This window comes from Henckelia pumila, chromosome 2 (assembly GCF_033568475.1).
Source record: "Henckelia pumila isolate YLH828 chromosome 2, ASM3356847v2, whole genome shotgun sequence".
In the NCBI taxonomy this organism is placed as follows: Eukaryota; Viridiplantae; Streptophyta; class Magnoliopsida; order Lamiales; family Gesneriaceae; genus Henckelia; species Henckelia pumila.
The window spans coordinates 150,151,862-150,167,592 of record NC_133121.1 but is presented as its reverse complement, the minus strand read 5'-3'; the positions used below and the strand labels follow the sequence as shown (position 1 = coordinate 150,167,592).

The 15,731-nt window shown below is 34.3% G+C and overlaps 1 protein-coding gene across 1 annotated transcript; it reads left to right on the top strand.

Annotated features, from left to right (window-relative positions):
* The first annotated feature begins 7,455 nt into the window (after positions 1 to 7,455).
* LOC140882097 (sialyltransferase-like protein 1) lies at positions 7,456 to 12,908 on the top strand. Its single transcript, XM_073287852.1, has 12 exons — positions 7,456 to 7,768; positions 8,501 to 8,638; positions 8,740 to 8,810; positions 9,341 to 9,427; positions 9,521 to 9,598; positions 9,681 to 9,772; positions 9,884 to 10,085; positions 10,495 to 10,585; positions 11,193 to 11,251; positions 11,798 to 11,946; positions 12,244 to 12,325; positions 12,413 to 12,908. The coding sequence occupies exons 2-12, from the start codon at positions 8,521 to 8,523 to the stop codon at positions 12,809 to 12,811; spliced, it is 1,428 nt and encodes a 475-aa protein (XP_073143953.1). The 5' UTR covers positions 7,456 to 7,768; positions 8,501 to 8,520; the 3' UTR covers positions 12,812 to 12,908.
* Positions 12,909 to 15,731: the final 2,823 nt, after the last annotated feature.

Genomic DNA, 15,731 nt, shown 5'->3' with positions numbered 1-15,731 from the left:
ATTTCCACTAGTGCTCTTTCTATCCACCTTATATCCACCAAAGTTGGCATCACAGTAAGTTTTTAAATTAGAGAAAGAATTTTTGGAATACCATAAAGCCAAGATTTGAAGTATTTGAAAGATATTTAAAAATGCATTTTAAGGCGAATAAATGTGATTCCTTTGGACATGATTGAAATCGTACACAAGCAAACACTAAATATAATGTCAGGTCTACTGGCAGTAGCATAAAGTAGGAAACCGATCATACTACGAAATAAAGATTGATCTTTCGGTTTACCATTATCATCTTTGTCGAGTCTGATTGATGTGTTCATTGGTGTAGATGATGATTTCGAGTTCTCCATGCCAAACTTCTTCAGAATTTCCTTAATGTATTTTCCTTGATTTACAAAGAACCCATCTTTGCATTGCTTGATTTGCAATCCGAGAAAATAATTAAGTTCCCCCATCATGCTTATCTCAAAGTGGTCCTGCAAGAGTTTAGAAAATTCTTGACAGAGAGTTTCATTAGTAGAACCAAAAATAATATCATCCACATATATTTGCACAATTAACAGCTCATCTTTTCCACATTTGGTAAACAGAGTAATATCAATTTTACCTCTAGAAAAACCATGTGAAAGAAGAAATGCAGATAATTTATCATACCAATCTCTAGGAGCTTGTTTCAATCCATACAAAGCTTTATTAGGTCTATAAACATGATCAGGCAAATGAGGATCAATAAAACCAGATGGTTGCTCAATATAAACTTCTTCTTTTATTTCACCATTTAAGAATGCAATTCTAACATCCATTTGAAATAATTTAAAATTTCTAGAACAAGCAAAAGCAAGTAGCATGCGAATGGATTCTAGTCTAGCAACAAGCGCATAAGTTTCATCATAATCAATGTCTTCTTCTTGACTATATCCTTTAGCTACAAGCCTAGCTTTATTTCTAGTTATAGTTCCATGCTCATCAAGTTTATTCCTAAATACCCATTTTGTACCAATAATAGATCTATCATTAGGTCCAGGAACAAGATACCATACATTATTGCGTTTAAATTTATTTAATTCATCTTGCATAGAAATAATCCATGAATCATCTAATAAAGCATCATCAACACATTTAGGTTTAACAAGAGAAAAAAATGCAAGGTGATTACACAAATTATTAAGAGAAGATCTACTAGATACTACCTTTGATGGTATTCCGATGATAAGATCCACAGGATGATCTTTGTAATGTGTCCATTCTCTTTTGGAAGAGTTGTGTCCTCTTTTGTAGCATTATCGTCATTCAAGCATGTGGAGGCCATCTCTTCTTCGAGTAAATCTACGTCAACGTTGTTAGTGCAAGAAACTATAGACATAGACTCATCAAATACAACATGCATAGATTATTCAACAAGTAAAGTACTTTTATTAAATACTCTATAAGTCTTACTTGAAGTGGAGTACCCGAGAAAATACCTTTGTCGGACTTGGCATAAAATTTATCAAGATTGTCCTTACCGTTATTATGAATATAACATTTTGATCCAAAAGCCCTAAAATATGAAATGTTAGACTTTCTCCCTCTCCATAATTCATATGGAGTTTTCTTGAGAATAAGCCTTATTGATACACGATTGATGATGTAACAAGTATTGCTCATTGCTTCAGTCCAAAAATATTTTGGTAGAGAGTGCTCACATATCATGGTCCTCGCAATCTCTACAAGTGTCCTATTTTTCCTCTCAACGACACCGTTTTGTTGAGGAGTCCTAGGACAAGAAAAATTGTGACCCAGCCTTTTTCTATACAAAAAATTGTAAAATTTTCATTTTGAAATTCAGTTCCATGGTCACTACGGATCTGTTTGATAGAAAGAATTTTCTCATTTTCAACTCGTTTGACAAAAGCTTTGAAATAATCAAAGCCATTATTTTTGTGGGCTAAAAACAATGTCAAGTGAAACGTGAGAAACCATCCACAATGACAAATGCATAAAACTTTCCTCCTAGACTAGCTTTCCTCGAGGGACCACATAACTCAAGGTGGAGAAATTCAAGGGGCATAGAAGTAGATACAAAATTTTTTCTTTAAAGAATTATTTTGTATGTTTGCCAAGTTGACAAGCATCATAGATAAAATCTAATTTTAAATTGAGTTTTGGCATACCAACAACAAGATCAAGTTTAAAAAGTTATTCAATGGTACTAGGACCAACATAAACTAATCGTCTATGCCAAAGAATGTTGTCATCAACATTCACGGATACAAGGTTTTTTATATTTGAAAAAGATAAATTGTTTAAAGAAACCTTGTAAACATTTTCACTTCTATATCCTTTGAAATTTATGGATTTATCATTGATGAGTGATACAGTGCAGTGTTGGTGAGTGAATTTGACTTCATAACCTCTATCGCACAATTGACTTATGCTTAGTAGATTATGCTTAAGTCCTTCCACGAGGAGTACATCATCAATTAAGCAAAAGTTAGATATACCTATTGATCTGATGCCTTCAATCACTCCTTTGTTGTTATCTCCAAAGGTAATAGTACCTTTATCCTTTGGTTTGATTGATTGAAGTAGCTTCTTGTTTCCAGTCATATGTCTGGAGCAGCCACTATCGAGATATCAAATGCTTGGAGGAACACTTTTTCCCAATCCCTGAAAAAATAATTTTTGGTACCCTTTAGTTTTTTTTGGGTCCACACATGTTAAATAAAGAGAAACATGAAATAGATTAAAGGAGTTACTTTGATCATTTAGAGACATCATCGACATTTTCCATGAGTGCTCCCAGTAGATAGGTAGGGCTAGGCCACTTTAAAAACCTATTTTCTTAGACAGAACATCGTTCATCAGGGAGACCATTCGCAAGTCAAGGCAGTTTAAATCGGTCTATGAAGAACTCCCTTAGATCATGTTCCCATAATGTAACATTATGATCATTTAAGTACCCTTAGGCATCCATTTAATATAACTCTTTTCATTATATTGATATTTAAGAGATCTACATTTATATCTAACATGTCCAACTTTGCAGCAATAAGTACAAATAGGAGGTGATCTCATTTTAGCTTTAGCAATAAGACTAGTGAAATCTATTGATTTCTTAGCATATCCTAATCCTCCTTGGTCAAAGCTACATTTTTGCATGCTTAGGAGATTACTTAATTTATTACTACTTATATTGAATTTATCAAATGATTTTTTTAATTGAGCTATGTATGACCTTTAATATTATGTTTTCATGCTCCTTAGAACCTAATTCATTTTTCAAATTTTTATTTTCTTTTCTAAGTGATTTAGCCATATCAAACAAATTTGAATAGGAAGATAGTAATTCATTATAGGAAGGTACCTCATCATCATCGTCGGAAATGATTTCATCATACTTTTTCATGAGACAGATGTTGGCTTCCTCCTCCTCATCATCACTGTTGCTCCAAGTAGCTATGAGAGCTTTCTTCTTCCCTTTGTCAACCTTCTTCTAGAGAGGACATTCATTTGCGTAGTACCCCGTTTGTTGACAGTTGTAGCAGGTAACTTATTTCTCAACTTTCTTGTCCTTATCGAATTTGTTGGCTCGTATAAATATTTTGAATTTTCTTGCAAAGAGTATCATGTCATCATCATCATCTTCTTCGACTTGGATTGATAAGAAAATCCACTTTGCCTTGATCTTTTCATCCTCTTTTTTCATCTCCTTTCTTGTGGATAGTTCTAGTTCAAGGGTTTTTAGGGTCCCATGAAGTTGATCAAGATCATAGGAGGCAGTGTCATCTTTGTTAGATTCGATAATTGTCGTTCTCTTTGCATCTCACTCCTTGGATAACGCTCAAAGTGATCTCCTCCAAACTTTCTTGGTTGGATAGTTTTCGCCTAGTTGGGAAAGCTCGTTGATAATTTGTGTGAGCCTTCGGAACATGGTATCTATATCTTCTTTGACATCCATCTCGAAGGTCTCGTATTTGAGTTGTAAGAGATAAATCTTTGTCTCCTTCACTTGATTTGTTCCTTCGTGGCATATCTCCAATTTGTCCCAAATCGTCCCAAATCTATTTTGTGGGGCAGCACATAGAGATCCGGTTGTACTCGTTCATATCTAAAGAACAATGTAAAATATTCATAGCTTTAACATTTTGAGAAATTAATCGCATGTCCTCTTTAGAAAAGTCATCCATTTCTTTTGGAACTTCATTCCCATCTACTATTTTCATAAGTGTATAGGGACCTTTCACCATTACTTTTCAAAGATCATAATCTACGGATTGGATATATAAAGACATTATATTTTTCCAATACCCATAATTTATGCCGTTGAAAAGAGGAGGAAGATTGGTTGATTTCCCTTGTGCATTATAACTCGCTAGATTGGCCATAGAACCTTTTGAAAATATTTTCAAAGTGTGGCTCTGATACCAATTGTTAGAACATAATTGGGGGGGGGGGGGGGGGAGATTTAGGTTCTATTGGCTCTTTTAGAAATTTAAAGTGATTTTGCAATTACGCAGACGGAAGACTTAAAGCAATCAAGATAATAAAAGCAATAATAAGTATATAAATGCAATAAGTAAATAAAGCGATAAATAAGAGATGATATGTTTATGAAAGTTCGAAGATAAATCATCTACGTCTCCCCTTCTTGGTTAAGGCCGATTAAACAAGGTATCACTAGCACTTTCACTTGGCATTGATGACTCCAAGTATAACCGATACAACAACATGATCATCGCGTCTCTTGACCTTGATGACTCCAAGGATAGCCGATACAACTCATACCGCTTGGCCTTAAGGGCTCCAAGGATAGCCTCACAACAACTCAAAATAAACTCGGCTTCACACTCGAGTATATACAACCATGATCTCTTTCAAGCACTATACAACTCGATACAAATATATTTTGATGGAATCGAAATAGGATTCTAATACTTGAAAGATTGCTTGAATATTGCTTGAAGGAATGAGAGAATTGAAGGTGAGTATTGTGTTTGAAATGGCCTCGGAATGGCTCAATTTATAGTGCTGAATCAAGTGAGATCGGACCGTCCGATCTGGGCTTCGGAGCCTCCGAATTGTGCTGATTCAAATTCAAAAATATGCTGCTGTGGCACTGTTCGGACCGTCGGAACTGGGCTTTGGATCGTCCGACCGGCTGCACTAAATTCCCTGTCTGAAAACTTTCTTCTGAAAAAATCTATCAACGTCGTAAAGAGATTGGATCGTCCGATCATCACTTCGGATCCTCCGAACTCCTATCTTCGTGGCCTCCGATCTTCACTCCGAAGATTATTAAAATGTTGAAATACTTCGGACCGTCCGAACACACTTCGGATCGTCCAAAGTCCTTGACTTCGTAGCCTCTGAACCATCCTCCGAAGAATAATAAATTAGGGAAATACTTCGGACCGTCCGATCCTAGATCGGATCATCCGAACTCTGGTCTTCGCAGCATCCGAACTTGCCTCCGAACTATATTTAATTTGTGAAAATCTTCGGAGGGTCCAAACCCTCTTTGGACCGTCCAAAGCCTTTAGATCCGAACACTTGAAATTTTTTCTGCAATTTTTTTGGCTATCGGTATTTGCTTCCAATATTTTTATTTAACAAGAATTTTAATATCAAATTTCTCACTTTAAAATATTAGTAACAATTAACCTAGTTTTTTAATCATCAAAACATAATATTTTGAGACTTGTTAATGCATTAAAAATATTAATATCGCAACACGAGATTTGTATGCGTTTAAGGCGTAACATTATCTTTGTAATATTTACTTTGTAAAACCGAGAAAATAGTATTTTCTTAATATTGATTTATTTGTGAGTGTTTCAAAGTCATGAATCTAGGAGTTTCAGTAGGTAAAGGTAAGCCCTGATGACAGAAGAAGGGAAGATGTAGAAAGTTTTCATCATTCAAACTTCCAGAAACAAGTCTACGTGCATTATTTCTCCTACCCCATAGACTTTTTTTTTCTATACTATTTCAATAGTGTACTATATTGTTCATAAGAACGAGATCAACCTAATTGATGCTAATAACAATACATGAAACTACATTGTTCCGCGGAACTGGCTCATGGTCAACATGCCGGTTAATCGGGTCAACGGATTTGACCCAGGATCGTGATTGGATCGACCATTAGGCGGTCCGATTACGATTATGGGAATCAAACCCATCGACCTGGCGGGTCTGACCAGGCAGGTCTGCCACTCTTTTTTTTTTAAAATTTATATATATATATATATGTATAATATACGATGAAATCCGAGTTAGTGTGATTGAATATAATGAAATATAATATTTTTTTTTATATAAGATGTCGAAAATTGAAATGTTATATATTTTTTATTGAATAAATGTAATAGATTTTTTGTTGAGATAATGACATAGTTGATATAGTTTTTATAAGTTCAATTGTCCAAAGATTTTTTTTTTTTTTAAATTCTTTTTTTATTCTTTAAATATTTATTTAAAAATAAAAGGTTCGGCTCGGACCCGGAACCGATGGTTAACCGAACCCGAACCGTTGGTTCCATGATCCGAACCGGAACTAGGGGTGTTCATTTAATCCGAATCGAACTGAACCGAACCGAACCGAACCGAACCGAACCGAAATTCACCCGAAATCCGAAACCGAAAAACGAACCAAATTTAACGGTTCGGTTCGGTTAAAAACCGAAAATATTTCGATTTTTCGGTTCGATTTTTGGTTTTAACCGAAATTCAATATTTTATTATTTTTGTTATTTTTTATATTTATTATCATTTATTTTATCAATAAATAATAAATAAATGATTTAAAAAATGCAAAAAATGATTTAAAAAATTAAAAAAGAAAAAAAGGTTTTTCAGTTCGGTTCGGTTAACCAGGAGAAAAAACCGAACCGAAAAACCAAAAATCCGGAAAACCAAAAACCAAAAACTGAACTCGGTTCAAACCGAATTTTCTGTTTCAGTTTGGTTCGGGCGGTTAACCGATCCGTAAACACCCCTTAACCGGAACCGATCATGGACAAACCGGTTAAAAGTTGGTATTTTTTTCTGACCCGGACCCAGATCGGGGACAACGAGGTCTACATTTAAGTTTGATTCTGATAACAAGTCGGATACGCTATAGACACGAGAGAAATACAATTTTTTTTGTGACGTGGGAACTCGCAGCCGCTACCTTTCGGTGCGCTCTGGGTAAACCCCCGGACTAACGCAATAGCCTGCAAACTACGCTAGTCAGGTAAACCATACTGGGCAAACCCTCAGGCTAGTCCAAGAAAGAACCCTCGGGCTAGTCCAAGAAAGTATTGGCAGAAGAATCGAAATCTATTCTGGCCAAGAATTCACTTACTCCACCAACTTGGACACCCTCGAAGGTGAGAGAAATACAAATTTGTGATAAGTTTCGGTGGAATTGTAACAAATCAAAAGTTTGAGGGATCAAATGTAAAGAATTAAACTTAGTGAGACTAATAACTAAAAGTAGCCCTAAATACACAGAAGATTAACAGTGCTTGTTTCTTCTCCACATCGTCGATCTCCTGTCTCCTCTCGTCATCTCGACGCTGCCCTCATCTCTGTCGCCGATAGGGCTCGCCGCCGCCGCCATAGCTCCAACATTTCCAAATCACTCTCCATTTTTTCTCAATTCCAAATATGGCTTTCTATTTCCGTATTGTATCCCATACGATACCCATTTATGGTACATTCTATCATGGTCCTTGAGGTCGGTTTAGTGGCTGGACTTAGCTAGGCGTATTGAGCGTTAGTTCACCGGCATATAAAATTTCAGGTAATGATCAAGTTGAAGAGCATGAAGTTGTTCAGATGTGTATTGAGCTTGGGTTTTGGTATTACTAAGTAATGGTTTAGTTTAGTAATTTATTTATTTGGTTTGGCACCCTTTTGTTCTTAGAATTTTAAATCCTAATTTATATTTCTATAATTTGTCAGTTTTTGTTGTTCCATTAAGTGAAATAGGAGCGTTTTAGATTCAGCTTTAACTTTTGGAATTTGGTTACATAGTATTATGAAAGAAACACATTTTTTAAATCTAGAGATTAATATGTTAAAGATGAGCTCAATTTGAAAGAGCACGATATGAACAACTCAGTTAATCTTAAAAGCTCTGGATCTTATGCGTGTTTGTTGTTACACAGCTATGGATTATATTTCAACTTACAATTTTCTTTATCCCTTTAAACATCTAACTGAACACCAACAGTATTATAATCCAGAGTGGGTAGATTTGCTTCATTTGCTGCTAAAGAATCTGGTTTGCTTGTGATTTCTTCTTTAATTTTTCTTTCTATTTGGATTTTTGTATATGCATAAACTTTCTGATTTTTTGAGAGTTACACTTTAATATTGGATTTTGAAATTCCATTTGTATCTAAATTTGTGAATTTTATTATTCTCTGGTAAATTTGTAAATCTTTTTTTCCTCCATTTTCATCTGAATATACTGATGCAGTAAGTATTTAATTTGATTTTCTCTGAGAAAATATATCAACCATATGTGCAGACATATACTAATGAGAAAAGATGAAGGCTCTCAGAAAGTCGACCAGCAGGAGACCCCCTGTTCTGCATCTATTCTGCGCTTCTGCTGCCCTTTTCTCTCTCCTAGCTTTCGCCACTTACTCTTCCTTCTTCTCTGCTGGTACCCACCTTATTCAGTGTATCCAGTGTATAAGATGAATTTCGTTCACACTTGTAAGTTGTAACTTATGTTCACACACACAACAATTCTCAATTTTACAGGCAACCACCAACTTAACTCAGTTGCTATTGAGACTTTATCTGATTTCCAATCCACTGTTCAACAGTGTGTGGTTAGTTTCCTTCTTTCCGTCCATCTCAATAACTGATTGTATGTTGTTTTATGGTAGATCTGTTATCTCGTGATTAAATTTTCTTGAACAATCAGATCCAAGCTTTATCTTGATTATATTTTCGGGGGTGATATGTATGCACCTGTTATATATATTTTTCTGGGAAGATATTGAAAGATTTTTCTTCATTGTAAGTAAAGTATAATTTAGTGTGTTTGGAAAAAAATCTGCTTACATAGAATGTGCTTGGATAGAGAAGCCAAATTGAAAAGAAGTTAAAAAACATGCTTCTGCATTTAAAAGTCTTGCAGAAAATATTATGTATCATATTCACGTATAAAACTATCTGATTTTTGGTTTTTCAAAATCTGCTAATAAAATGCTTTTTAACGAGGAGTAATGGAATACATCCAAATTTAATTTCAATAACTTTTTGACAGCTACTATATTATTTAGTCCTTTTATTATAGTCTATAGTGAATAGTCATTTTGTAGATCTCATTTGTCATTAACTTCGTAATATTTTGTAGGCAAATAGAGGGCTTGGACTCACCGCCCACATAATCGATCATTGTAATTTAATTCTCAAGTTTCCTGAAGGAACCAATAGTACCTGGGTTTGTCTCTGATTCAGTTGCTTAAATGCTTAAAGTACATTTCAAGTTCCTGCAGACCCCATATAACTTTCTTCCCTCTTCATCTATTCTCAGTACAATGAGCAGTTTAAGATCTTTGAGCCATTGGAGTACAAGTATGATGTTTGCGAAGCGTTACTATTGTGGGAACAGGTTTGACATCGTTTTTGACATTATTATTTGTGGTAGTTTACCTTCTTGCACATTAAGCAAGCAGATATTATCTAAAATGCAGTATCGCAATATGACTACAGTGTTGACAAGAGAGTATTTAGATGCTCGACCGGATGGGTGGCTGGAATATGCTCCAAAGAGGATAGCACAATTGTACGTTGGCAGATTCCATCTTACTTTGGTTACTTTCTGAGCCTCTATTGAGTTCAAAACATGGACTTTCCTTTTCTGAAAATTTTGCATATCTTGTTCTGATCATCATAGGGGAGCAGACAAGTGCTACAATAAGACTCTTTGTGAGGAACATCTGAATGTGCTTTTACCAGCAACGCCACCCTTCCATCCTCGCCAGTTTAAAACTTGTGCGGTTGTAGGAAATTCAGGTGATCTCTTAAAGACAGAGTTTGGCCAAGAAATTGATAGCCACGATGCTGTTATAAGAGACAACGAAGCCCCTGTTAATGAGGTAAGTAAGCGTACTTCACCGGTTTCTGTCATCGATTCTGTCTCGATCTGTCCTTTTCAGGTTGGTTTCTATTGTATGTTTTCCCCTGATCCTTGAGAATGTGACATGGGATGAGGGAAGACATGTTCTTAATCTTTTTTTTTTGTCAATCTCAACATATCCAACATGGTTGAATGGAAAACAATTTGAATGTAGTGTGACTCTATTAGTTATTTTTTGGAAAAGAACTTGGGCCTGACTTGATGTTATTTTGAGCATCAAGGTTCTCCAATTATGTACCCTGTCATTCTTTATAGGCATTGCTATGTTTTGGACAAATTGGAATGTGATTTCAGTGACTCAATTACAGGATGTGAATTTGATCCTTATAGGAAATATTAATTGTTTTATCTTTCTCTATCTTCTTCAGAAATATGCCAAGTTTGTTGGTCTGAAAAGAGATTTTCGCCTTGTGGTTAGGGGTGCTGCACGTAACATGATACCCATTCTCAAGGGATCGGGTAATCTTCTTGTTCCTAATTGAATGCCCCTTAATAATTCAAATTAACTATTACAGAGAGACTTCTTATTTGAAGTTATGATGCACCACCTGACAACCAGCAAAAAGGTGTACATATTCAATTTTTATCCTTAAACATTCATTTTATACTCCATTTCCATGCAAAATGAATAATTCAGAATAGGAAGATAAGAGTTTTATAGCTTGTTTTAACTGCTAACTTTTTCCCCTCTGAATATTTGTATCATTTGTCTTCCTCGTGCTTCTATCTACCTTGTTCGTCTTCGTTAAGTTGAATGAACAACTACAAAATAAAAAGCAAATAGAAGGAGATATGACAGGCTGTACTCACTGTGAACTGGGCATGAGCCCTCGCCTGCCAATTTATGAGCTGATATTATTACATTTCTTAGTGAATTCATGCCGAGCATCTCTGATCAAAATTTTTTAGAGTATTGTTGCGTATCTGTCATCTCTTTCATGAAGAAGAGAACACAATTCCTCTTAGGGTGAATAAATACAAGAGCTAAAAGGCGAAGGAATGTAGTTTAACCAGCATCACAAGATTTAGCAATAAATCATGCTTATTAATGGTTGTGTTTTTGCAGATGATGAGGTGCTCATCATTAAAAGCCTCACTCATAGGGATTTCAACACCATGATAAAGGTGAGTATCATGCTAAATTTTTCCCATGTGGACCTTTCTCTATGAGGTGATTTGATTTCATTATTGTTTGAGGAGAATGACGATGACAGCTTTACTGGTATATTTAGAGGAGCACATTATGAGACATCCTTGATAAAAGGAAAACCATCCGATCTAGTAAGGGATGTTCTAATCTGAGTACAAGCTCCACTATCCATCTTGAAAAAAAATCAAAGTGAAATGATTTCTCATTTGTAAAATGGCTAAAAAGGCTTGCAGATTTGAAATAAATCTGTTTGGAATTTGCGATTTAAATTCCTTCCATGTTCAATATGCCGATGGTGATGTAAGAATTGTTTTCAACCATGACATTTTCATGAATATGATGACAAAATTGAATTCATTCCGCTTGTGCATGTTTTGAAGTGCATGAAAGTGGGTGAGAAGTTTATGGTCTCGTTATACTGATTGATATTATTACTAGTAATTTTGTCGTTTTAGTAAACAGGTGTTTTAGTTATTGTCTTGAATGGAAATTCTCATGCATTTCCCATTCAAATAATGCAGACACTCCCAAATCCAGTTTACCTCTTCCAAGGTATTGTACTTCGCCGAGGTGCCAAAGGGACTGGAATGAAATCAATAGAACTGGCACTTTCCATGTGTGACATTGTTGATATATATGGTTTTACAGTTGATCCTGGATATACTGAGTGGTAAGTTCAATTGTTTGGTTTGTCTGGGTTTGGTGGGTTTGGTTTTCTCCTCTTTCTCATCTCAAGATTTTTGAGAATTTTGTGAGAGAGTTGTTCTGAAAATTTTCAGATAGTGTTCCAATATTGTTTTATAGAGAAAATTTCCTGAAAATGAGTGCCTTGGTTCTCATTTTTCTGGAAGCTCGAAGTTTTGAACTGAAAAATTCATGTAAATGTTAAAACCAAACAAAGCCTATATTCTTGAATATCTTAGTGTTTCCTTTGAAGTCTTTACTTATACTTTGGCAATTGGGTCAGGACGAGATACTTCTCAACCCCGAGGAAAGGACACAATCCTCTTCAAGGAAGAGCATACTACCAGCTTTTAGAATGCCTTGGTGTCAGTAGATTTTACAATTATCATCTATTTTTAATTTAAGATTGTCAAGTCTCTTCTTGCTTATATGAAGAAAAACGTACCTTCCAGATTATTAGGATCCATTCTCCCATGAGAGCTGAAAGAAAACAAGACTGGTCAGATATCCCGAGTCGGGAAACAACAAAGAGAGCTCACTCCGCTGCTGTATGCTTGGAGAGGAAGGATCAAGACTGCCAAGATGGTGGTTCGATGGGGCAATATCGTAATTGCAAAGTGTGGGGAGATGCGGGTGCTTATGGACGTGGGCCTGTATCTGGATCAGTAGACATGAGTGATACTAGGAGAAATTCAAACTACAGCAAGTGGGAGACCATGCGATTCACAGAATTAAGAAAAGCGACCCAGGATCAGTTGATTCAGATGGGAAATGTGTCTTTGTATAAAATGGATGGCAACAAGTTGGATGATCTTGTTTGTGTTAAGCATTCCCAAAATGTGAATTCTTGATTATTTCAGTATCCCATTTATTCATATAAAAAAAAACCATGTCTTTGCTGTTGGCGCACACATTTGTTAAAGATCCATCATCCATTTTTCTACTTCATTATTTCTGAATGCATTTAAAATTGGTTTAGACAGTATGGTTGATTTTGCAAAATGCAATTCACAATAGTTTAATGGGTATCTTTCCACTTTTGGCTGGCAATTAATCACAGAGCTCTTTATAAAGTTTAAAGGTATTTTTTGCTTAATTGATATTATACTCAAGAACACGATGAACAAGAGACTATGGAAGCTTCATTATCCATAGAGGCCAGAATCAGTAAAATGAAAACTACATCAAGTTTCGTGCTTGTACAAGAATAAATACAGTAAGTGTGGAAACTGACTTTCTCAATATAGTGTAAAACTTCCCCTCAAGATGGTCAACAAATATTTTTGAGGACTCAGGCGGAGGAGAATAAATGGATAACTCTGATAGAAGTTGGTTGATCCTGACAATCTCATTGGCGGTGGCTACCATGGCATCGTACTCAGCTTCAGCTGAAGAACGAACAATCGTCGGTTGCTTCTTGGCTTTCCAAGAATAAGAATCACCAAGGAAAATGCAGTAGCCTGCAGTGGACTTCCTCGAGTTTGGGCATGACCCCCAATCTGCATCAGAAAAGCTTTATATTTGCAATGAAGAGTTAGAGGAGGAAGGAAAGAATAAACCTTGATTGGGGTGACACTTAAGGTAATGCAGCAGATGATGAATGCTTGTAAGTGCTGAGATTTAGGAGGATCCACAAATTGACTGAGCTTGTGAACCGCAAATGATATGGCGGGTCTGGAAACGGTGAGATACAAGAGATGGCAATAAGAAGTCGTCGTCGGTAATAAGAGATATCGGTAAGTAATTACCATCGGCTGCACTTAAGCAAGCTTCACGACACATGATGCATGGGGACATTTGTTGGCTTACAAGAGAGAAATTCAGTATCTTTAGTCACCACTTTGATAAAATTTGTGTTGTTTAATTAAAGGATAAAAGTTAAGTATTCCAATGCAATGGCAAAATACCTTCTTGAAAATTACAGCCCCCCTATCCCACCTTCTTTTTGTATATATCCCACCGAATGAATATGTTTCGAAATTTCAATACATAATAGTCAATTCATTATTTACATAAATATCAATTCACGTATAATTAATAATATAATTACATAATATTTTATTAATTTACTAATTTTTAATATTTTCCATAATAATAATAATTATTTTTTTATGGTAAAAAATATAACGATAACCAAAAAAAGAAATAAATTAATAATAGTAATTACTAATTACAGTTATTACGATTAACTACTACTGGGAAATGTGAACGATGATAATTATTATTGAATATACTGATAATAAATAATAAGACTAACAATATTATTACTAAATTTTTTTTATTATTAAGTATAATAAGAAAGATGAATTATTAATAAAAACTAATAAGTAAAATAAATATATTAATTGTAAATAATAAGATCAATAGTATTAATGATAAGAACTTTATATTGATATATTAATATTTACTATAAATAGTTTCTTATTATATCATTTAATTCTTATTGTTTCTTATCAAGTAACGGTTGTTATTCTTTTATTATTTATTAATGATTATCGAAGCACATGCGTTGCGTGTGTAATATAATAGATAAATATGATATATTGCATACATGTGATATATTTATGGTTTTATTAAAATACTTATTTTAATTATGATATTATATGAAATCACGTAAATTTAATAATAACACAATAAATATTGTATATTGCATACATGGACATCTTCTTTTTTTTTTTTTTTTTTTCCTTTGAACATAATATGGACATCAAATTTTTTTCCCCGAGCATTACACATACATCTTTTTTTTAGCACAATATGGACATCATTTTTTTGAGTATCACTAAATGAATGAGAAAATTACAACATCAATGATTCAATTCACATATCCAATTCCTAAAAAACACCTTTGGTACAATTAACATCACAATTAAACACAAATTATCTCCAGAACTTAACACATATTATATCAAATACATAATAAAGTAACTATTAAAGCAATTGATTTGGATCTGTCCAAGAAGCAACGAACTATATATCAACTACATAATAAAGTAACTATTTTTACTAATACTTTCCTTAAGTTACCTGTTTCAAGAAAGCATTATCCAGAAAAAGGTCATTGTTAGCAAATAAAATACTACAAAATTGCAAAAACTGTATGCACCAATTGATGTACATCATTAGAACAAAACATCTTTTTGTCAATAGAAAGCACATAAAACCAATTGAATGAGGAAGCTAAAGAATTTAAAACAAAAAAAGGAAATTTTAATAGAGTGGAAAGTTTTTTTAAATTTTAGAGAACAAATTGTTTAGTAGCTATCTTCCCGTGCTTTTATCCACGTCAACTGTAGAGTTTTTTTTGTATTATCATGTGTAGATGTATTATGAAGGAACTCCAGCCCCGTCGTTCTTCTCTCTGTTCAAGCAAATAAAAGGTGAGAATTTTCTTCCATTGAAAGCTTATTTGGTAAAAGAAATTACAAAGGAAATAAAGGGAATGGAAAACATGAGTGTAAATGTGTAATGAAGATAAAACATATACAAAAATGGGTAACTCATTTGTATAAATTAAATAGTGCTGTAAAATAAAAATAGGCAAAACAAAACCATAATTACCTCGGTAAATGTGAAAAATCATATGCATTTTCGAAATCATTTGCTGCAAAACCCTGATATTAAATCAAATCAAATCAAGGAGAAATTGAAAAAAAATAATGGGAAAAGAATTTGTACTTCGGGTGTTGAGTGTGGCGAACGATCCTAGTGGTTTGTATAATTGAAGAGGGATTTGAAAAACATGTATGATTTTAAGCAGTAGAATTTTCT